The following is a 24057-nucleotide window of genomic DNA, read 5'->3' as shown; positions in this document are numbered from 1 at the left end:
GGCGGGGGCGGGAGGGGAGGGATTGGGGTCAGAATGGGGGGGGCTGCAATTGTATGGGGAATATAACAATAAAATTTATAAAAAAAAAAAAAAATAAAACAAGAACATCAGTTTTAAATCTTAAAAAAAAAAAAAAAAATAAAATAAGACAAAAAAAAAAAAAAAAAGAAGCTGTAATTGATGCAATGATGTCCCAGGATTCACTCTTAAGGATATCAAGGGAAGATTTCTTTTGAGGGTGACATGAAAGAGTGAAATGAGTCAGAATTAGTTATAAAAAAGAAAAAAAGAGATGCTTCAACTGAGATCCTTTCCACCAAGCCAGACCCAACCAAACAATCCCTTCCTAAACCCAGCTCTTCCCAGTGCAGGGACCCAGGCTTCACCCAGTGCTTTTTCTGCTGCATTCCATCCACCTGCAGCTTACTGGGAGGAGATCACGGAAGTCAGTCCTGGGACTCAAATTTCTGAGTGTTGTGCTGTGGCTTAGCCAGAGGGGACATAGCTAAAAATGGGATGACCAGAGCAGCAGTCCCTACCATTTTCCCTCTCCTGCTTGGAGGCACTCACTTCCAAAGATTTGTCTCTCCACCTTCTGTCCAATCAATTGACTCAAACTTTCGCCAGGTGGGAGTGATTATGTCCTGTGCAGGGGACAAGGACGCCAGAGCTTGCCCTGCACAGTACAGCCTGGGTTGCATCAGTGGTGAGGATGCTGACCCATGCCCCTTGTCTGCCTTCCACTTTTCTGCTCTCACAATTGCCTGGGCTCCCTTCTGGCTCCAGCCCATAAAATGATTTTTCCATAAAGTATTGTGGTTTTCTGCACTATAGTGGCCATTTCTGGAAAAGACACATGAAGGACAGGGAACTGGATTTGCAAAGCCTTTGTGGCGGGAAGGAGGCATTGGACAAGTTTATTCAAGTCAGAAGGTTATGTCGAAGTACTTTCTAAGGTTTAAAAACATGATCTTCACAGAAATACAGGTGGATACCTGTCAACAATTTTGCTCAACTCAGCAATTAGTGAGGGAACCAGTTTCCAAGAGTAAAAAGAAGCAGTTTATACAGATCATCAAGAAAACAAAAGAATGTTAAAATAAGATTGTTTACATACCCGACTGGCTAATACTGTCCAGGGCAGTAAAACCAAACCATTTAGGGATTTCTTCCTACCGGATAACTCTTCAAGTTCACCTGTAACTTCATGGTAAATACCAAAATCAAATGCAGATATTTCTTCTTAGAGAATTTAAATAGTGTCTTAGAGGGACATTGAAAGACCACGCTGAGCGGTCTCTGGGTTTACATTTGGGGAAAGAGTTATTAGTCAGGTTGCAGAGGCAGGAGAAATCTGATGCAAGATCAGGGTGGAGATTTAGAATCCTAGCAATCATTACTAATTTCTCACATTTCCCCAACTAAGTCTCTCCTGCAAGCAAATGGGGAGGATTGAGATTCAATGCTCTAGTTATTATGACTCTCAGTATTTCACACAATGAACATTCTTGCAACTCTCTCACCTGACCTGACCCCCCACTCCTCAGATCAGGCTACTTTCCCCTAAGTCTTCGTGTGAGGTGGTGTGAAGATGTGGAACGTTTCCTAAGCTTACATCTAAGCTTACACTCCCCCCGCAAAAAAAAAAAAAAAATCTATGTGATTTAAAGGCAAATCTTAATTCCAAATCAGTCTTCAGAGACAGTTCTTTAAACTGTCAGGTTCCTGTGAGTCAATAGAAGCAATTTTCTTTTATTTGCCTTTTGCTTCTCCCTTTTACTCTGTCCACACAGCCTCTGCAGTACCTACCTACAAAGTGTCTCTATCTACAGAGAAAGGCATATAGGCTTCCTCTGCATTCTAGAGAAGATGGCTTGTATTTTTAGAAAATTTGGATAAAATTGGACCACTAGCCTCTGTAGTCATGTTTATACAATAGGTTTCTATGCAGTAGAGTTTAAGACAGCTTGCTTTTTGCAATGATGATACAGGTTTAATTCTTTATTCTGTTACTAGATACTTAACAGCTATGTTACACTTTATGAAATTAATACACCACCAAGCCTCAGTTTCTACATTTAAGTTTAATACACACTTTCCAAGTTGTTAAAAATATTAGGGGAAAATAAAGTATGAAAAACCTTTCACATCAAAGTTTCTCTACCAATATTTTGTCATCTTCTCAGCATTATAGCCCTGAGCAAGGCTACAGGAAAAAAAACATTTTTCAGTAGATTGTTGAACAAAGGCGAGAGTAAACACAAGACATTACAATATATTTCAAAGCATTGAACTGTCTATCAGTGTCCTTTTAAGAAATCCACTTTTCCTTAGAAGAAAGGAGTAGGTTACTTAAAAATAATTCTAAAACATTCACATTTTCCATAACACCTCCTTGTTCTTCCCACAAAAAAATATACATGCAAATTAAGTTATTCTCTACTTGGAATGTAAGTGTTAGGAGTTTCTGACTCTGTCAGCAACAGGATGGCTCAATGTCAACAGTGTCTCCACGCCACATGCCACTGTGATATCCTCAAATCTAAAGCTTTGATTATGATGAATTCTGCGTTCAGAAATATCTCTAGAGTTAACCTGATCCTCAGAATCTCAGGATATATTTCTACTCTAATTTCTCTATCTAGGTGGGGGGACAGGGGAGCAGCAAAAAACATAATGGTTATTTCTTTATCTAATGTTGCATATACATTTCTTATTCTAATTCATGCAGGGTCCTTCAATTATTATCATTCGTGACTGGGCTCAAAGGTAGCTTTTTACACTAAATGGGTATTGAAAGCCATGAAAGCAAAGGTTTTGGGGAATATTCAGAACAGGGGTTAAGTACTCTAAATTCCATACTGGATTACTTTATATAAGTTCTTCTATAAAGTCATGTTTTCGACTTTCTGGTACCTTACCTTCAATTTCACACCTAGGAAGATGGAGGGCCAACAGTAACATTATAAGGAGGAAACTGAGGGAGGCAGATGCTGAGAGAGTCTGAAATTGTGCCTCTATTTGGTATACAAAGAGAAAACATAGGCCTGAGTGCTCCATGGAAGGTGAGATTAGAGAAATTATAAATGAGGGATCTCTCTGTCATATCATAGAAGGCTATCTGTCCCCACTCATAGTCTAGGAAAACTCCAACTTTGTGCATTTGCTCTCTCCAGGAGACCTTTTTCAAAGGGGGAGAGACCCAGTAGGTACACTGGGTACCCATCACAGATCTTGTGAGTAAGATTGTATCTTTGGAAGCTTTGGGTACAGCACTCTTTCTGTTGGCAAAATCTTCACATATGCCTAATTGCCACTCTGCTGCCTTTTCTACATCCACTTCCCAGTAGTGTCTTCCTGAGGTAAAACTCTCCACACTCAACACAGTAGCACTGAAGTCAAATCTCCCTGGGTTTCCTGATATAAGCTGCTGGACATATCTGAGTCCTATGCTTCTCAGATCCTTGGATAAGACCAGACAGGGATGAGCTGTTTTAGGATCCAAAGTTACACGTCCTGCAGGAAGAAAGAAATTGAGTTAACCTAGGGATTCATCAATGCCAATGCCAGAGACAGGATTTCTAACATGTGGGGGCTTCCCAATGAGGGGGCACACATCTCAGGCAGATAAGGAACTTTAGGAAAAGAAACCTCTAAGCTTTGCATAAGGACTTTAACATCATAGAGGAATGAAATCAGTAAGATGATGAAAGGAGATGCTATCTATCTTAGGTAGAAGAACAAAACAAGGAAGCTTGGAAGTACCTTTCAAACCAGAACAGAAAATTAATAAGTTGTGAAATTTGAGATTTGCCTATTATCTAGTCCTACCCAGCTGGGACCCAATTCTAGACCCCTAACTGATCTTCCTAAGCCTGGAAAAGTCAGAAGCACTAGAGTCTCCTACCAGAGCATTTAATTCATGGCTCTTCCTTGTGACTGAACTGCCCTTCTCACCTTGAAGGTCACCAGAGTGTGGCACAGATACCCAGAAACTGCTGCCAGCCGACTAGATATTGAGGGCATAGCTATCAAAAGGGCATAATTGCAGAGGCTAGAAACCCAGTGAGAATCCTCCAAAAAACCAAGCTGGAAACAAAAAAGCTCAATGTGATCCCTTATACTAAAATGAAGGCAAGATTTGCCTTCTTCAGGTCTCCCTGTGACTTCTTTATCTCTTTTTGTTCAACCTGTAAATACTGTGATATCACAGGACTTGATCCTGGGTCTTCCCTTTTACTCTTCCATGCTTTTCCCCTTAAGTGACATCACCTGACCTCAGTTTTTAATATCTGATATATGTTGATAACTTACTTCATAAACAAGCTGCTAAAAACCAACTGGCTATGACAAGGGCATTTCAAACACCTATATCCAAAATTGAACTCCAAAGCCATTCCTTTCCAGTCAATAGGACACTTATTACTTGTGTTAATCATGCCATAAACCTGGAATTTCTTACTTTTTAACATTTAATCCAGTGACAAGGATTATTATTAAAAAACATTTAAATCTCTGGACTTGTGGTATAATTCACATCATTATTAGAGTTGTCTTAAAAGCTATAAGGCTGAATTTTAAATTTCACATTGTCTCAAGTGCTTAGAAGACTGACAGAAACAAATTCACTGAAGGAAGGCACACCTTCATTCTTGGTCTCAAGAATTTCTATAATTTTCAAGGAAAAAGGGAAGTATACTTATTAAAATTATTGAACACCCACAAAGAAAGCACTACTGAAACTTGAAGAAATAAATCTACAAAATTGGAATTCTCAGACAAATTCCAAAATAATTTTTACGTATTTTATTTCAAGAAAAAAGCTTAATACCTATAAGGAATAGGTAACTAAAAAGCAAGACCAAGTGAATTTGCCAAAAAGCTAAGATTGTCCAGAAAAAAAAATTAGATGAAACATGTCAATGGATAATTGCTAGGAAAGAAAAATCTAGATCAATATGCTCTCAATAACATGAATGCACAAATTCTTCACAAAATATTATTATGTTGAATCCGACAATATATAAAATTGAAAAAACATTATTTCAAAGTGCTCATTCTGGTAATGTAAGGCTGGTAACCATGAAAAAAAGCAATCCACCATATTAACATATTGATGTATGAATATCATGAGCGGAAAAAACATGAGTGTTTGATGCAAAGAAGGAAAACCATGAAAACCCTATAACTGACATCAGACTTAATGGTGAAAGGCTTAATGTTTTCTTTCCCACAAAATCAAGAACAAGGTAAATGATTTTCACCACTCTTATTCAACATCATACTGGAGGTCCTGCCAGCACAAAATGAGAAAAAATACAAATAGGCCTACAGATTGGAAAGCAAGCAATAAAACTCTCTATATATTCATAGATTATTTGGCTATCTTTGTAGAAATTCCCAAAGAAATCTATAAGAAAGTCAGTAGAACCCAGTAAATGAGTTTACCATAGTTGTAGATATAATATCAATATACATAAGCCAATTTATTTCTATTATTAAGTAAACTAGAAATGAAATTTCAATTAGAAGTTCATCTATTAAAAAGTCATTAACAGTACTAAAAAATAAAATAATCAAGGATCAGTCTAATTAAATGTATATTTGTGTTGAAATAAATGTATAATGTTGAAATGTGTAATATTTGTGTTGGTAATTATAAAACATTGATGACCCAGACCAAACCTAAATAAATGTAACCTCAAAACTATAAATTCAATGGAATAACAACCAAAACCCCAGCAATATTTTGTAGCAGTCAACAAGCTGATTTTAAAATTTACGTGGAAATTTATGTGGAAAAGTGAAGCTCTAGCATAGTCAAAATTATTTTTTAAGAGAATGAATTTAAAGAACTCAGAGCACTTGATTTTCAGACTTTCTACAAAGTAATCAATCACACTAGCATGGTATTGGCAAAAAGATAGACACAGTGATCAATGTACCTATTAGAGTCCATCCACGTAGACCAGCTCACATATGCCAAGTGATTTGCAACAAAGGCGCTGAAGAAATTTAACGCTGAAGGACAGCATTTTTCACAAATGCTAGAACACTGGATATATATATATATATATATATATATAAGCAAAGGGGGAGGGTCTCCCTGGTGGCGCAAGGGGTTAAGTGTCAGCACTATTAAGCTATCCTGCAGCCTCTGCAGCACAAGTTTGACCCCCAGCTCCCCAGCCAGCCAGGGAGCTACCCACATGGCACAGCAGACCTCTCCTGACTCTCCCGCTGCTCCCCTCAGAACTCCATTTCAGTAGACCCTCCTGTTCTGCTCCCCACTCTGTCTCTGGTGAATCCTCTCACCCCTTTCCCTGCATCTCTGGCCTGTACCCCAGTTCTTGAATGCATAAATAAATAAATCTTTTTTAAAGGTGGGGGAGGGAGAGTTGTATCATACCTTGATACCTACCTTGAATCATATACAAATATTAACTCTACATGGGTAATAGACCTAAATAGCAAACTTAGAACTGTAATACTTTTAGAAAAGAATCTTTGTTAGGATAGGGAGAGATTTCTTAAATAAGGACACAAAAAAGCAAACACCATAAAAAACAATTGATAAACTGAATTACAAATTTTAAAACTTCTGTCCTTTAAGACACCAAGAGAAATGAAAATATTTGGAAAACCTCTACCTGATAAAGGACTGATAATGAGAATATATATAAAGAAATTAGAAATCTCAAGAAAACATACAGCAAAATTTTTAAAATGAGAAAATATGGATATAATTCATCAAAGAACACACCCCACATAAATCTACAGAATGCTAAGTTCAAGAAGCCATACTCAAAAGACCACCATGAGCAAATCCATGGACAGGACATTTTAGAAAAGACAGAACTATGAGGCAAGAAAGATAGTGCCTTGTCACCCATGTTGACATTTTTCCCCAAGATATTTCAAACTTTTAATAGTGGAATATGCTTGCAATTATGTTTCTGGTCTGGGAAACTGGTAAAGATAAGATCATGCAATTATTTTCTTGATCATTATCTAATGTGTATAGCATATTAAACTGATCTTTTTAAATCCTTAAACTACCTGGAATTTACCTTTATGACAGGATGACCTCATAAATACAGTTGATTCTTAAATACAAAAAGAAAACACCCTGTAGTCATGGGTGTGTATCAACTTACTTTGGAACACCTTCACCCATTTGCTAAGTCCTGTGATTTGGAATAGACTGAGGTCTGTGACATGGGCGGGCTGGAGACACTGAGTCAGTAGTGACTCACTCCTACAAAGAAAGGACAATCTCAGATTATCTGTGCAGGTCCCAGGCCCCTCCGTCCAAAGTATGGATCTTATTACATGACCCCCCTCCCCACCCCATCCGGAACCTCGATATCTTTACTGTTGTGCTCACATCAGACTCTGATTCTGGCTCAAACATCCCCCAAATGAAAACTTACCTTTTCAAAAAATATCTTGCATTCTAAAGAGAGGAGAAAAAATAAAAAAGATTATTACTGGGTATTTGTGACTTCTGTGAGTTGTGCCTGTGAAAATACCTTGTTATTAATGATGAACTTGATTTTCATATAATTTCTTTAGCTTCATGCTGTTAATTTTCACATGTCAAATTGTAACACTGAATGGGAAAAGTCAGAAAAATGCTCGAAGCCAAAGGTATATTCCCAAGTGAATTTTTTTCTACACTTAACTCAGCCACTCATCATTTAAATGGCGCCCCTTTGATTGAGCAGATGAATGGGCCTGCTAGGCTAGAAGGGTGATTAGAGCCAGAAACTGAGCATAATTAGATCACACCAAGCTACATTGTATAGGTCTAGCTCTGGAAAGGAACCAAGGATGTGAATGACTCTGGGCTTCCCAAATAAGAGCATTCACAGTACAAATATGCTCCTGACAGAGGGCATATTTAAAAAAAAAAAATGATAATTTGTTTACTGAAAAAGTAATTAATGTACATTACCATACAAAAGTGAAATAAACAATATTACCCAATTTAATGATATTTTAAGTTTTGCCAGAGGCAAAAATGTGACTGCTAATGAGCATATATGTCTTTATGCATGTACCTGATCTTTAAAACCAAACAAGAAGTCGGTCCTACATCTTCTTTTCACTTCATGAACCATCTTGAAGACAATCATTTAGTGCTTAAGAGCTGTTTCATTATGACTGCAGAATATTCTGTTGTATTATAATGTCACTAACCACTTATTTACCTATTAAAAGATATCTCAGGGCCTCCCTGGTGGCGCAAGGGTTAAGACACAACCTATGAAGAAATCTGCAGCCACTGCAGCATGAGTTCAATTCCCAGTCAGCCAGGGAGCAACCCACATGGCATAGCAGACCTCTACTGACTCGCCAGCTGCTCCCCTCAGCAGTGTACTTCGGTCAATCTTCCTGTTCTGTTCCCCACTCTGTCTCTGGTGAATCCTCTCATCCCCCACACCTCTGACCTGCACCCCAGCTCTTGTATGCATAAATAAATAAATCTTTTTTTAAAAATAAAAAAATAAAAGACATGTCAATTCAAATATATTGTTAATAATTTTAAAGCGAGGACTCATATTAGGAATTAGTGTTTTGTTATGATTTTATGATGATTCCTAATGCTTGATCCAAAAACAGTTATAGGGCCTCCCCGGTGGCGCAGCGGTAGAGCGCTGGGTTGCAAAGCTGCCCGCAGCCTCTGCGGCGCCGGTTCGATTCCCGGCTGCTCCCGGCCACCGGAGGAGGGTCCCACATGGCGCGCAGACCTCTCCTGCCACCCGCTGCTCCCCTCAGCAGTGTACTTCGGTCCTTCTGCCTGTTCTGCTCCCCGCTCTGGCTCTGGTGAATTCTCTCACCCTCCCGCGCTTCTGACTGTGCCCAGTGCATGTATAAACAAAACAAATGAACAAACAAATAAATAAATAAATAAAACATGCCTCTATTAAAAAAAAAAAAAAAAAAAAAAAACAAAAACAGTTATAAAGCCGTCAAAATCTCAGCTATTTTATGAATAGGTTGAAGAGCATTGGCCATTGTGTTCTGGAAAAGACCCCAATGAGTTCTGTCTGCTTTTCATTTTGCAAATCCTGAATTGAAGCATATTTCTAGAATCTTACCTGGAGCAACATGAAGGGAGATCCCTCACACTTCTCTAGCTTCTCTGTGATCTCCTGGAGGCTGCAGATCTCTTTATAGACCCTGACTTCACTCTCCTTCAATTTATTCATGTTCTCTCTCCCCAACTCATTCAGTTTCTGCAGAAACATGACCTTGTTACGATTTAAAACTAGTATTTCTCTTAGTCGTTAATTCAGTCACCTCTTCAAAAACCTGCTTTACTGCCTGTCAACTCAAAAATAGGCATAATTAGATGCGGCCACGATGTCCTTGTATCAAGTGGGACACCTCAGTAGAAACCTGATTCTCTGACACAATAGATTCATGCTGACATGGACTGTGCACCCATAGTCCACTTATTCAGGTAACAACCTGGACATAACACAGCATATTTTTTTTACTGTGCAGTTCTGTCTGGAAAGCTTGCTTTTTTTTTCACTAAATTAAAATTAAGATTTATTTAAATTAAGATTTATATACAGGTTGTATCTAATATCTTACTATCAATAAATGTTCTATTAGTATTACTCACTTCTTTCCAAGTGTGTAGGATATATTATTTAAAGAGCTTAATGTAGATTTTTTTCACTCAATCTTCACAAGAATGTTATGATCTAAGGATCATTAGTATTATCCCCATTTTACAGTTAAGGAAACTTAATCAAAGGTTCAGCAACACGTTCCAGGTCACCTGGAGGCTAATAAATTAAGTAAAACCCAAAGAGGAATCTCATTCATCTGGCATCAAAGACTACCTCTAAATCCTAGCTCTACACTGAAATAATTCGTGTTCCTTTACCCACATTGTATTTATACACATGTAAGTAATATGGAACATAAATTATCAGAAACAGAATTACAGGGTAAATAGAAACATTCTTGAAATAAATCTGTGTTCTCACTGGGTGTCTCATGTAAGTATGTTGTTTCAATATCTCACCTGTAGGACTTCTTGGGACTTCTCTACTTCTTTGGCAAACCCAGTCAATTGATTCAGAGTGATTGCTCTGAACTTCAGGTCAAATGTGTACCCCTGTAGGCTCTGGAAGTACACCATATACTCTTCAATCATCACTCGAAACATTATCCTTAATTCAGATTCAATTATCTCTTTAAAATTCTGTTCTTCTCCCTTCATCATAGATATAAATATGATAGACATCATGTTAAATACTGTAGACTGACCGTAATTATTTCTCTTTCCATCTTTAACTCCAATATAAGGACAAGACTTTTCATTTAAGTACACAGTAGTCTTGAGACCTGTGCACCTGCCCTTCCCTGTGACTATGATATTCTTACCAAGACCCAAGGCACATGTGTCTCCTAAAATGGCACTTTTTGAATGACAAGGGCCTCATCACTTTATTCAAAAGTACACCCAACAGTTTGGTAGTTTATCTCTTGTAGTTACGATGTAATATACTATATATTTTACTTCTTTTATTTACCTCCACTAGAATTGTCAGATACACAAGGGAAAACTATTTTTCCCACTGATGAATGCATAGCATAGCACTTAGCATAGTTCCAGGCAAACTGTGGGACCTCACTATTTGTGGAATATAAAGTATTGGGCAAAAAATAAATGGGAATCAATTTTAAAAAAATTTGTACAGACAGGCAATTTTCCCTGCCACCATTCTCAACTGGACATTTTTCTTTAAAAAACTGAAAGAGAGGGGCCTCTCTGGTGGCGCAAGGGATTAAGCACAGCACTATGAAGCAATCCGAAGACTCTGCAGCACGAGTTCAATCCCCGGCCCACCAGGGAGCAACCCACATGGCGCAGCAGACCTCTCCTGTCTCGCCCATTGCTCCCCTCGGCAGTGTATTTCAGTCGGTCTGCCTGTTCTGCTCCCCACTCTGTCTCTGGTGAATCCTCTCTCCTCCCACATCTCTGGCCTGTGTCCCAGCTCTTGTATGCATAAATAAATAAATCTTTTAAAAAAAGAAAAAACTGAAAGAGAGAAAATTGAGAATCTGGAATACCTAGTATAAAATAATAAACACCAAGGGAGAGTTTGAAATCAGAAGTGAAACCTGCATATACTGCATAACTTGCTGTCAATTTGGATAATAATTCTCGAATTGCCCTTTATTTCAGGATTTATATTACCACCAAAAAGACATGCGATGCTTGCCATTTTATGACACCGTTAAAAGGAGTGTAAATATTTTCTCACTAACAAATTAGATATGGTTACTTCTAATTTTCCATGAACACAAGTTCAGAATCTCCTCACATCTTCTGAAGGTATTTGCATTTTCTCTGTCAACTCTCATTTCTTTGATCATGTTTCTATTGAGTTTCCAGTCTTTTGCTTATTGACATTTAAAAGCTCTTTATATGTTAAGAGCTCAACATTTTTCCTCCTATGGATTTCAAATATATTTTCCTGCTTTATTATGTCTTTTAACTTTATATTACTTGTTACCCAACATTTTAGGTCATTTCCTCTAAGAATGGAGGTAAGCACTGACCTGAATCATCACCATTCTTTCTTGCTCATCAGCCAATATACTTTTAGCTACTTCAATTTTCTCCTTCAATGTGTTCAATATCTCCTGGAATAACTTCTGCAGAGAAATATATCACAGAATTCTAAAGTAATTGATTTCAAACAATCCAGTCAAAAAATGGACGAGGATCTGAATGGACAATTTTCCAAAGAAGATTTTATATCTAGATGTATACACACACACACACACACACACACACACACATGCACGCATGCTCAAACACGAATGATAGACTTCATAATCAGGGAAATGCAAATCAAAATGAAAACCATAGTGAGATATCACCTCACACCTGCGAAAATGGCTATATAAATAATAGCATTGGTGGGCCTCCACTGGTGGCCCAGCGGTTGAGCGCTGGGCTGTCAAGCTGCCACAACCTCTGCAGTGCCTGTTCGATCCCCAGCTGCCGGGCGAGGGTCCCACATGGCATGAAGACCTCTCCTGCCGCCTGCTGCTCCCCTCAGCAGTGTATTTCATTCAATCCACCTGTTCTGTTCCCCACTCTGTCTCTGGTGAATCCTTTCATGCCACCCTCACCTGTGGCCTGTACCCCAGTTCTTGTATGCATAAATAAATAAATCTTTAAAAAAAATCATGTTGTACACCTGAAACTAATGTTATATGTCAACTATAACTCAATAAGAGAAAAGAACAGTGGTACTCCTAAACTTAGACGATTAGAAGGTCAACAGCCTGAATTATATGTTTTCTGAACCTGGAAGTTAAAAGATGTTTAAATAGGTGGTAGAAATACCATATTTAAACGAATTTAAATATGGTACGACTGTTTAAATATGGTACGACTTGCCTAGTATTCTTTGACACACCTCAACTAAAGGAATGGCCTTCGTGATCTTGAACATCTATCTCCCAAACAAGCAAGTTACTGAAAGGAAGCAGCCAAGTGGGCTGGGATCTGCAGGAAGCTTACCCCGTACTTTTCCGAAGCCTCTCGGACTCCAGACACCAAGTGGTGCTTGTGTTCCTGGGACTGGAAGCACTTGCCACAAAGTGCGGTCTGGTCATCATCACAGAAGAGCTGCAGAAGCTCCCGGTGCTTCTCACAGTAGGCATCTTCTGGGATTTTTTGCTGTAACCCGGGTCTGAATATTTTGGACATCCCGGCAGGTAGCCAGTAGAAGACTGGGCTGTTGCTGATGAGTACGTCCCTGCACGCAGAACAGAAGAGTGAGGGGCTCCCTCAGTTTTGAAGCAGACACTATTGTCAGCCTCAGTGTCCACGGTCAAGCACCAAAGACCCAAGGCTACAGTCCAAGCGGACCGAGAGATAAAGCATATTCTGACCTTCTTTCCCCAATCGAGAAAATTTTCAGCAGCCCGTGCTCGGGAAGGAGACGACTTGCTGCAGTGTTCTTAGAGGGCCTCTCTCAAAATTTCAGAGAATTTTGAGCAATTGGTAGAAGATATTAGTTGTAAGTGAGATCAGAGCTCCCTCTAAGGTGCTCAGTGGCCCAATGCATTAATGAGCACTGGAGGAAAATCCAGGGCTAGGTGGAGGTAAAGCCCAGATTAGACCTTCAAGGCACTCATTTAAGGAATCACTCGTTTCCAGTGATTGCAGGAACCAGAAAGCAAGGATCTCTCTGGTGCCTCCTTAAGTGAAAGGTGTATCTGGATGACGTGTTAAGGTGGTATTGGCTTGGAGGCTCATAGGTGCGCATGCGCCCATTTTTGAATTTTGCCTTTCAAGTCTTTATAGCAATCTGGTGTTATCAGGGAGCTAGCACTGATTAAAAAGGTACAGGGGGCCTCCCCGGTGGCGCAGCGGTTGAGCGCTGGGTTGCATTGAGCGCTGGGTTGCGAAGCTGCCCGCAGCCTCTGCAGCGCCGGTTCGATCCCCGGCTGCTCCCTGGCTACCAGAGGAGGGTCCCACATGGCGCACAGACCTCTCCTGCCGCCCGCTGCTCCCCTCAGCAGTGTACTTCGGTCCTTCTGCCTGCTCTGCTCCCCGCTCTGGCTCTGGTGAATCCTCTCACCCTCCCGCACTTCTGACTATACCCAGTGCTGTATAAAGAAAACAAAACAAATAAATAAATCATAAATAAATAAAAATACATGCCTCTTTTTAAAAAAATAAATAAATAAAAAGGTGCAGGTTTAGCGGGGAGGACCAGCACCCCCCAAAGAAATAAAACTTTCTTTGGGGCCTCCCTGGTGGCACAGGGGATAAAGACCACGCTATCAAGAACTTACTAGTCATTGACAGGAGTTCCTTCCCTGGCCAGGGAGGTGATCCACATGGCGCAGCAGACCTCTCCTGTCTCACCCACTGCTCCCCTCAGCAGTGTATTTCAGTGGATCCCCCTTTTCTGCTCCCCTCCTCTGTCTCTGGTGAATCCTCTCAGTTCCCCCTCCCCCACTGGGGCCAACACCCCAGTTCTTGTATACATAAATAAATCTTTAAAAAAATATATGCAAAAAATACATATCTATATTAAAGGGAAACTGCAAACCCGCACCCTTTTTTCTAACGAAACAGGACCTGTAACAGGGATCTAATAGTCTGCATGCCCATTTCTAGACAAATCTGATCATATATATTTTTTATAAGCACACGACCAGTTTATTTAGGAAAAGAAAAAAAGAGAAGAGCCTGCAAAGACACAGGTAGGAAGTGAGCTGCCCTGTTAATTATATTCTTCAAACGTTTGAATTTGGTAAACTCTTACCCCAATGAATTCCTTAGTCTTGTCTATCTCCAGTGGGTGACATCCTAATACCAAGTGCTCCTTTCATAAAATATCCCTGTCCATGTTTGTCTCCACTCGACCTCATGAACCATCTCTTTTGACAGTGTCTCTCTTGTAAGGAACCCACCAGACAGACCTCAGAACTCCGCTTCCACTTTTGATTTTACAACCTTCTTCCTCTTTTCATGCTTATTCCACCCCAACTTTCTTTGCCAACACTAGCCCATCTGTCCTTTAGTTATTTTTTAATTTAAGATATGCAAAACAGGGGCCTCCCTGGTGGCTCAAGGGGTTAGGCACCGCACTATGAAGCAATCTGCAGCCTCTGCAGCACGAGTTCGATCCCCAGCTGGCCAGGGAGCAACCCACATGATGAAGCAGACCCCTCCTGACTCTCCTGCTGCTCCCCTCAGCAGTGTACTTTGGTCAATCTGCCTGCTCTGTTCCCCACTCTGTCTCTGGTGAGAACTCTCACCCCCCCGCACCTCTGGCCTGTACCCCAGCTCTTGTATGCATAAATAAATAAATCTTTAAAAAAAATATGCAAAACATTTTTATAATTCCGAAGTTGATTAGCCTTGTGTATAGAATGACTGCTGTTTTGTTAGGCGGAAGGAGCAGAGAAGAGGGCTGGCAGCACAGCCTGGCAAGAAAAATAATTGAAATGCTGGGAATTGGAAGTGGTTCTACCCTGTCCATGCTGTGCAGTGAATAGCTGAAGGAGCCAAAGAGAATCTGAACCTCCTTTGTATTGTCACTTCCTTCCAGGCTCATCAGGCTGTAGGGATGAAAGTCCAGTGACTTTGACTGACACCCAGAGGAGGGACTGGCCATTGGCGGTGCTGAAGGAAGTTGATGCTGATCTCAGCAGCAAGGGAGGTGGAGGTTGCCTGCCCTAGGAGGGTGTGGCTAAACACCAGTTGCTTCCTCAAGATCAACAATTTCAAGAAAGATTTTTGGGGTTTAAATCCTGTCTTACATAGTATTATATTTTATTTTTTTTTAAAAAAAAAGAAATAGAATTATATTTTTACAATTAATTTTTTTTAAATAAAGAGGAACTTCATTTTATGTTTCATGTAAAACACATTCACCCTCCTCTCATCACCCCAAATGGGACTGCCTTTTAGACTTTTTTTCTTGAGCCTGCTGATTAAGCTTCTGAATATGGGGCTTGATGAGAAATGTAAATCAAAACTTCTTTTTTTTTTTTAAAGATTTATTTATTTATGCTAGCACTGGGTACAGTTAGAAGCACGGGAGGGTGAGAGAATTCACCAGAGCCAGAGCGGGGAGCAGAACAGGCAGAAGGACCGAAGTACATTGCTGAGGGGAGCAGTGGGCTTGGCAGGAGAGGTCTGTGCGCCATGTGGGACCCTCCACCAGCGGGAAGCAGCTGGGGATCCGGGAATCAAACCGGCGTTGCAGAGGCCGCGGGCAGCTTTGCAACCCAGCGCTCAACCTCTGCGCCACCGGGGAGGCCCAAAACTTCTTTATTTTTTTTTTCTTTTTATTTTTTAAGGTTTATTTATTTATTTATACAAGCACTGGGTACAGTCAGAAGCGTGGGAGGGTGAGAGAATTCACCAGAGACAGAGCTGGGAACAGAACAGGCAGACTGATGGAATACACTGCTGAGGGGAGCAGCGGGCGGCAGGAGAGGTCTGCGCGCCATGTGGGACCCTCGCCGGTGGCCAGGGATCGAACCAGCGCTGCAGAGGCTGCGGGCAGCTTTGCAGCCCAGCGCTCAACCGCTGCACCACCAGGGGAGGCCCACTTCTTTATTTTCTTAAAGATTTATTTATGCATACAAGAACTGAGGTACAGGCCAGAGGGAGGGGGGGATGTGGGTGTGAGAGAGGATTCACAAGAGACAGAATGGGGAGCAGAACAGGGGGAATGAGAGGTCTGCTGTGCCACGTGGGTTAGCTCCCTGGCAGGGGATTGAACTGGTGCTGCAGTGCCTGCAGATAGCTTCATAGTAGTGCTTAAACTCAACCGCTTGTGCTACCAGGGAAGCCCTCAAAACTTTGTTAAACCGGTGAAATGAAGGACCCTGCCAGCAGGGATACTCTGGCGCCTACCACATTATTGTTTTAGTTTTCATTGTGATGATGCACAATAGTTATTACCTATTTTAAGATGAGGTTTACAAAAATCTGGTGAAGGCAGATTGTGTGTAGTGTGTAGTATGACTGTTAGGGGGGAAAAGATGTCCTAAAACTAATTCCATACAGGCTTTGTGGACTCCACCCCCACCCCAGGCCAAAGCCAAAGACACTGGGAACTCCAAATCCCATCACCACCAAAGGGAAGGTGGCTGGGACCTGAGGGTGGGGTTAAGCAGCCAGGTTGATATAAAAGGCAGACATGTGGGCTTTGGGGGATTCCCCCATTTTGGCTCTCCGCCAGCTCACAGCGTCCGGCCAGCTCTGAGAGTGCCTTTGGGTTTCCAGGTCGGCGGATCCGGTAGGACGCATTAAAGACTTTATTTCCCTATTTTCTCCCTGAGTTGTACATTTTCCTTATTTCCTTTTCCCTTGTAAATAAACCTTTTATTAACCTTTTGTGTGTGCCTGTAGTGGAGTATAATAAGACCCTTTTAAGCGTGCGGGTGAGGACCCACAGCCAGGAACCCGTTCAATATCGGGACTGCTCTATAACAGCTTGGCACCCAACGTGTTTTCCAACCCGTGGTTGACCAGCCCAAAGTAATTTTTTCTTGCGTTGGTCACCATAAACCCGTTCAATGTCGGGACTGCTCTATAACATGACTAGGATGTAAACGATCAGAAGAAAATGTGATTGTTCTTTTACTATGATCCGGGTTCATTCAGATCCCTGTCATTGGAAGTGATTGGCTAGAAATACGGGGCTGTCTTGCCTGATTGCTGCCGTGAAATTTGAAATACTTTTTTTTTAAAGATTTATTTATGCATACAAGAGATGGGGTGCAGGCCAGAGTTGCAGGGGTGGGGGTGAGAGGATTCACCAGAGACAGAGTGGGGAACAGAACAGGCCGACTGACTGAAATACACTGCTGAGGGGAGCAGTGTATGAGACAGGAGGTCTGCCTTGCCATGTGGGTTGCTCCCTGGCCCGCCAGGGATCAAACTCATGCTACTGAGGCTGTGGATTGCTTCATAGAGCAGTGCTTTAACCCCTTGCACCACCAGAAAGGCCCTGAAATACTTTTAAATGACTCGTTTTGTTACTCTTTGTCTCCACCTTTGTCATTACTAGTATTGTTGTAGAGCAACCCCGATACAAAACGGGGTGCCTGACTGTGGGTCCTCACCCACGCCCTTAAAAGGACTTATCAATGCTCTACTGCAGGCACACACGAAAGGTTAATAAAAGGTTTATTTACAAGGGAAGGGGAAATGAGGAAATGTACAGCTCAGGGAGAAAAGTGGGAGACAAAGTTTTAAATGCGTCCTACCCGATCCGCTGATCAGGAATCCCAAATGGCGCTCTGAGAGCTGGCTGCAAGCCAGGAGCCGTGAAGCCAGGAGGCTAGGGACAGCCAGCCCCCCAAGGTCCACGTGTTTGGTTTTTATACCCAACCTGGCTGCTTAACTCCACCCTCAGGTCCCAGCCACCCTCCCTTTGGTGGTGATGGGATTTGTCTTTCCCAATGTCTTGATGGCTTTAGTCTGGACTGGGAGTGGAGTCCACAAAGCCTGTATGGGATTAGCTCAGGACATAATTTTTCCCTAACAGTATGGCCCAGCATAAGAGTGGTCACCTCTTTATGTTGTTTGAAAATTGCAATGAAACAGTGCCATTTGAAAACAATAAAGCAGCAGTTTCCAAAGTGCGATTCCCAAGACTTGATCTGTCTTTTTCACTGAGAGTAAATAAAACTGTTGACTTCTGACCATTAACCAAGGAAATAGCCTTAAAAGTACTGCAGTCACTCACACTACTTAAAAAACAAAAAACTCCTAAAAAAGAAAAAAAAAAACTCTTTATACTTGCATACTCCTTTTTTTGAGAAAGGCCAGTTTTACTTAAAAATTTTTTTGTTTCCCAATGAAGTAGTAAAATATTAAATTTCAGCCCTGGAGTGAAGGATTATTTCATTAATATTCTGGGTGATAAAATGGAAAGAATGCATAAAGCATTTTATGCATAAAGCTCTTCTGCTGCATATGGAAATACAATGGTTGTCTCAAGAAAAATTTGAGTTGCAATTATTCACTGTTTTTTTTCATAAAATATTCTAAATAAAAAAAAAACAAATGAAGCAAACTGCTTAGATGGAGTAAATTAGAAGATATTTTCTCTTACATAAACAAAGCGACCCTGTCATTTTGAGGCAACCCTTGAATATATTAACTGCCAATGACAAAATTTGAGCTTTTAAGCAAATAATCAGTTTTGAGAAACTGTATGCTCTATTGTAAGCTTGGCAGTTTCCCAATACCTTGACAGCATCCTTTCTGATGAAATTGGTGGCAATATTAACAAATGAATTTTTTTTATATTATATAACAAATGTGTCAACATTTGGAAAATTTGCAATCTGAACAAGTATTTTCTAATAGACCAATGCTTTACGTTACAAGATTATTCAAGCAGAGTCAATGTTTAAGACAGATCAATGGATTTTAAGGTAACAGGACAAAATGTTCATTGATATGATTCCAGAAAAAAACATGATTATCTGAAAAATCTACTAGAACTCTCTTTACTTTTCCAACTACATATATGTGAGGACAAATTTTCTTTATATGTCAATAAAAATATTGTTGCAATGGATTGAATGCTGGGATAGATGTAAGAAACACAAACCTGAACTTTTGATAGGCTAGAAATTAAAAGCTATTTTTTCCTATGCTTAAGAGTAATTTTCTTTTTTTTTTTTTTAATAAACTGTTTAATTATTTCACCCATTTTATTCTACCTGGCTTTTGGTCTTTTTTTTTTTTTTTCTGGATGTTCAAAGACACTTTGAAAAGGTGACTCCCTTGTTATACAATTTGCAAATATTTTCTCTCTTCTAGTCATTTGGTTTTGAATTTGCTCCAATTTTATTTAAGTGACTGGGTCTTTCAACACCCTTGTTTGTGACTTCCTGTATCCCTCCTCTAACACACCCTAGACATTTCAACTGAAAAGATTATCAGTCACAAAATGAACGAATTTATAAATTGAGTGGTCACTCCTGGCTTTCTCTTAATGGAGCTCTAAGTAGTAGTTATCACATTGACAATGATCTCCTCTTGGAATGTTTTCTTCCTTTTCCTATCAAGATTATACTGTGCCTGATACTTTCCACTTTAGTGATCTGTTTCTCAGTGTTCTCTTACAGCCTCCTGTCTTCCTACACCCCTAAGTTTTGGAGTGCTTCAAGGTTCAGTGCTAGTCCCTTATTTTGTTTTACCATATCTCCCTGAGTAATTTTATTTATTTCACAAATTCAAGTACCACTCTCAAGAATTCTATGCAGATACAGGACTTCCAACTCATTTGCAATTAAATGCATAATAAGCACCCCAAATTAACATATCCAAAACACTGCTCTGGATTTCAATCCAATACCTTTCTTCCCCCCAATTCACTTTAAAATTTATTCATTTAGAAGCAGAGTTTAAACCACCATCATTTTATCATCTCAGCTAATTCACATTCCATCCTACCCCCTCCCATCTCCATCTCCTCTCAGCTCAATAGCCAGGATACTATTTTAAAACCTAAATCAGGTTTCGAGAAATACCTCATTGCACTTAGGATAAAATCCAAATGCCTAACCAAGTTCTAGATGGCCTGGCCCCTGTTTACATCCAATCTCATCTATAACTTTCCCCCAACTGCTGTAAATTCCAATTATGACAAATTCATCTGTGACCTTTCTGCTCCCTCAGCTGGCAAAACTTTTCTCTCAAAATCTTGCAATTCTAGCTCCTTTCTTCCTTTAGTTTTTGGCTCAAAGGTCACTGCCTCAGAGAGGCCTTTCTATAACCATCCAATTGGAAATACCTTCCACCAGTGATATCAATTTTTTAAAAATCTGGTTTTATATGTAAACAAATTTACTTAAGCTCTCTCCATCCATGAAAAAATGGATGCCCTTTGCCTATACCTGACAAATTAGATGTCCGAAAATACTTTTTAATGCTTTAAATCAAACTAGTTCAAGGCAAGAAGTCAGATCATTGAGATGAAACATTCTTACAGAAACCAAAAGAGGAAAGCTAGAGAATAATTCGTCCCCCTGATATGTTATCTATGTGCCAGGTTTATACCTACCCTTATTTTATTTTCCCTAATTGTATGTTTTCTCTGGCTTTATTGTTCTTTTATATTGTTGCATCACATAAATACAAGTCTCCAGAGATGCCAAGATCAAGTTTAGGTATTTAAAGAATACAGAAATGCTACACTTAAAGAAAACCATGAATTCAGAAATGATCGAAAAGCTTACCTTTCTTTGTAATCCTCACTATTTCCTTTAGGAGGACAGCCACAATAATGGAGATGAAAGGGCCTTTATCTGTTCAGCTGCTCCAATAACTTTCAAATCACAGGCATACAATAAATCTAAGGGAGTAGTTATAAAACTTTAGTGAGCATTAGGATCATCTGAGTTTATGACAACAGATTTCTGGACCCCACCCTGGAGGCTCTGATTTGCTAGGTGTGGGGCGGAGTCTTAATTTACATTTCTAATGAATAGCCAGCGACCTTGGTCTGAAGTTTCATCTCTGCAGAGAGGTGAAGATTTGTTCTTTGTTACATCTCCTAGGCCTTCAGTAGTTTCTACCAGAGTGCTCTTTATGTGCTTTTTAAATGAACCTCTTGGATATTAACAATTTCATAGGAAGAAGCCCTTCTACAAGCCACTACCCTAAAATCAGACTGTCTTTTCTTCCTAGAGGTTGGATTTTATTTTAATCTACTAAATATTTTCCGTAGTGAACAATGTCTGAGTTCATTGTTTGCTGAAGGGACTTGCTGTATTTGTAGGTAGGAAAAAATCAAGAGTAGGAATAACTACCTGGTTGAGGAATATGTTGTAGATGGGAGGCCAGGGGACAATTACAGCATAGTTGGCCTCCGTAGGCAGAAAATCTGCACGGCTTCCCATGTTTTATAGTTCAGTCTTTGGAAAAATTTCATGGCACTCAACCCTTGCTAAACAAAGTTCAGGGTTGGTTTTTTTGTTTGTTTGTTTGTTTTTAACATTCAGACTGGAGAAAGTTCTACTTGCTACCTGAACTTTCAAAATCTGGCTTTACCCTATGGAATCTTAAGTACATTTCCTTGATCTCAAGCAACACTCCCCACCTACAATCTCTTCTTAATCCTATGCCCAGTATCCTTCAAATAGACCACATTTACTCCCTCCCCTCCTCTGCTGAGGCAGCCTATTTTTCTACTCTGATATTTTTTTTCTACCCAATCCTTTCTCTCCTAAGCCTTGATGTAGCCAATTTACGTAAAAATTTTATCAAATTACCTAGTCATTTATTCTCATCAACCTGAGATTTCACAGTTGATTTCTTTTTGACAAGAAAACTTCATGACCTCTAAATTAAAGGCCAAAATATCAAGTAGAATTTTTTGTTTTAAAGGCCATCTTAAATGTTAAGTAAATAGTAAATTATTAATTCTGGAAGATTAAATACTTTAAGATAAATCTAGAAATAGTGTCATACAGTGTTCTGAGCCCTTTTAAATGCTTTTTTTTAAGATTTGTTTTTTTAATTTATGCATATGATGGAGGATAAGAATAGAAAAACTGGAAAGGAGATACAAGGTCAAGAACCTAACTCACACAAGGAGGTAGGAATAGAGGGGATTAGCATAATCCATTAACACAGTTATAGAAACCAAGACCCTTAGGCATCAACGCCCACATCAGAAGGCGCAACACCCAGAAACTATCAGACTGCTGAATGGAGCGTCAGGGGCACAAACCATCCACCCACAAAGATGAGCCCCTCCCTGAAGATGATAAAACCTAACGCTGCCCCCACCAGGAGGCAGCCGTCCTTCTGCCCACCTGTGTCTATGCAGGTGCTTCTTTTCACCAACTCTCTCCCTCTGCAGGGCAGCAGCTTCCTGCCTGCCCATGGACTTCCCTTTACTGACCTCCCTCCGCGGAGGCAGCTCTCCTCAAGGTCGCCTGGCTGCAGCCATGCAGGCCTCTCTCAGCAAACCTGTCCCTTTCGGGGCACCTCTTTCTGCCCCCTTGCCTATGCAAGTGTCCTTTACTCTTTGCAGCCATGGGGAGGCCCGGTGCAGGATCTCTGATCCAGGCGGATGGGTAAAGGAGAGTCCTGGAGCCCTCGGTGGCTTTTCAGACTTTCATTAAACTTTCTACAAGGCAGGAGGACTAGGGTGGGGCTGGGAGGCCCCTGTCTCCCTGACTGGCGAATCTTCACTCCTTCTGTGCTCTCTGGCATTCTCTCATGGTCTCTGCTTCTCCTTTGCTGCTCTGCTGGCTCTGCTGTTGCTTTCTCTCTTGTTTTCTCCTCTTTCTCTTCTGCTGGCGTCCCCGTGACGCCGCCCTTATAAGCCCTGTGTCTGCCCAGGTGTGCCCACCTATGCCTGCCCACACCCTACTCCAGGTGTCCACCATCAGGCATGCATGTAGGATCACAGGGATCCAACATTGATGCTAATGGCAGGAGGGCAGAAAAGCCTGATCGTTTTTCATGTACCCTACACTCTTCTGTCCCTTTCCCTAACAAACCTGCTCTTGAAATATAACCAATGTCTCTGCCTCGTGGAGAAACTCCCTGGGAAACTCACTGCGTGCTGCTGAAAGGGAAGCTCTGGTGAAATCTTTCCCAGAGTGAACCCACTCCAAACACACTGACTCCAAAAACTGACATCACAGACAAGAACTGGGGTGTAGGCTAGAGGTGAGGGGTGGGGGGCAGGAGGGGGGAGGTAAGCGGATTCACCAGAGACAGAGTGGGGAGCAGAACAGGTGGCTCCACTGAAATACACTGCAGAGGGGAGCACTGGATGAGACAGGGGAGGTCTATAGTGCCCATGTGGGTCAGCTCCCTGGCAGGGGATGGAACTCGGGCCATAGTGACTGACAATAGCTTGATAGTGCTGAGACTTTTTAACCCCTGCACCACCCGGGAGGCCCTCTATTCTGTTCTTAAAACAATTTAGCCTCACCTGAAAGTCCTCAAGACATGGCCATGCCTCTCAAAACTACTCTGAGAAAGTTAATACTCTGTGAACACAGACAGGGTTCCTCTGCTTGGCAATACCAAGAAAATACTTTTCTTTATTTCCTTCCCTCTTTGACTTCTTCAATAACTGCCCTGTCCCAAATAAGGTATAGAATAGAATGGAGACAGGGCCTCCCGGTGGCGCAGCGGTTGAGCGCTGGGTTGCGAAGCTGCCTGCAGCCTCTGCAGCACCGGTTCGATCCCCGGCTGCTCCCCGGCCACCACAGGAGGGTCCCACATGGCGCGCAGACCTCTCCTGCCACCCGCTGCTCCCCTCAGCAGTGCACTTCGGTCCTTCTGCCTGCTCTGCTCCCCGCTCTGGCTCTGGTGAATTCCCTCACCCTCCCGCGCTTCTGACTGTACCCAGTGCTTGTATAAATAAATGGATAAATCTTTTTTTTAAAAAAAGAATAGAATGGAGACAATGGGCAGAATTGAGAAGACGCCTAAACACCCCTGCCCAACACATGCATATTACATACATCTTCATGTTTGATTGTTAATAGTACTGTGAT

At 41.0% G+C, this 24057-nt stretch overlaps 1 protein-coding gene across 2 annotated transcripts; it reads right to left on the bottom strand.

Moving 5' to 3' along the window:
- Positions 1-2167: 2167 nt before the first annotated feature.
- On the bottom strand, positions 2168-20952 carry TRIML2 (tripartite motif family like 2). 2 transcript variants are annotated; one of them, XM_037524721.2, is made up of 8 exons: positions 20773-20952; positions 12563-12800; positions 11590-11685; positions 10046-10237; positions 9105-9242; positions 7434-7456; positions 7158-7258; positions 2168-3516 (listed from the first exon to the last, which is right to left on the bottom strand). In XM_037524721.2, the coding sequence occupies exons 2-8, from the start codon at positions 12749-12751 to the stop codon at positions 2936-2938; spliced, it is 1320 nt and encodes a 439-aa protein (XP_037380618.1). In that variant the 5' UTR covers positions 12752-12800; positions 20773-20952; the 3' UTR covers positions 2168-2935. The 2 variants fall into 2 exon arrangements, with proteins under 2 accessions (XP_037380618.1, XP_037380619.1); XM_037524722.2 differs by having other exon boundaries at positions 10046-10147.
- Positions 20953-24057: the final 3105 nt, after the last annotated feature.

The sequence above is a fragment of the Talpa occidentalis genome, unplaced genomic scaffold (genome assembly GCF_014898055.3).
Source record: "Talpa occidentalis isolate TD23 unplaced genomic scaffold, MPIMG_talOcc4v2.1 talOcc4.4, whole genome shotgun sequence".
NCBI lineage: Eukaryota > Metazoa > Chordata > Mammalia > Eulipotyphla > Talpidae > Talpa > Talpa occidentalis.
Note: the sequence above shows the minus strand (reverse complement) of the source record. Positions and strands in the feature narration are given on the sequence as shown.

What these genes read in the sequence shown, in the direction of transcription:
- TRIML2 (XM_037524721.2), bottom strand. Translation starts at nt 12,751, where the DNA reads ATGTCCAAAATATTCAGACCCGGGTTACAGCAAAAAATCCCAGAAGAT. An exon ending in AGGCTTCGGAAAAGTACGGG is followed by an intron (nt 11,686 to 12,562) that starts GTAAGCTTCCTG and finishes ATTTCTCTGCAG; the next exon opens with AAGTTATTCCAGGAGATATT. An exon ending in ATGGGTGAAGGTGTTCCAAA is followed by an intron (nt 3,517 to 7,157) that starts GTAAGTTGATAC and finishes TTCTTCCTGCAG; the next exon opens with GACGTGTAACTTTGGATCCT.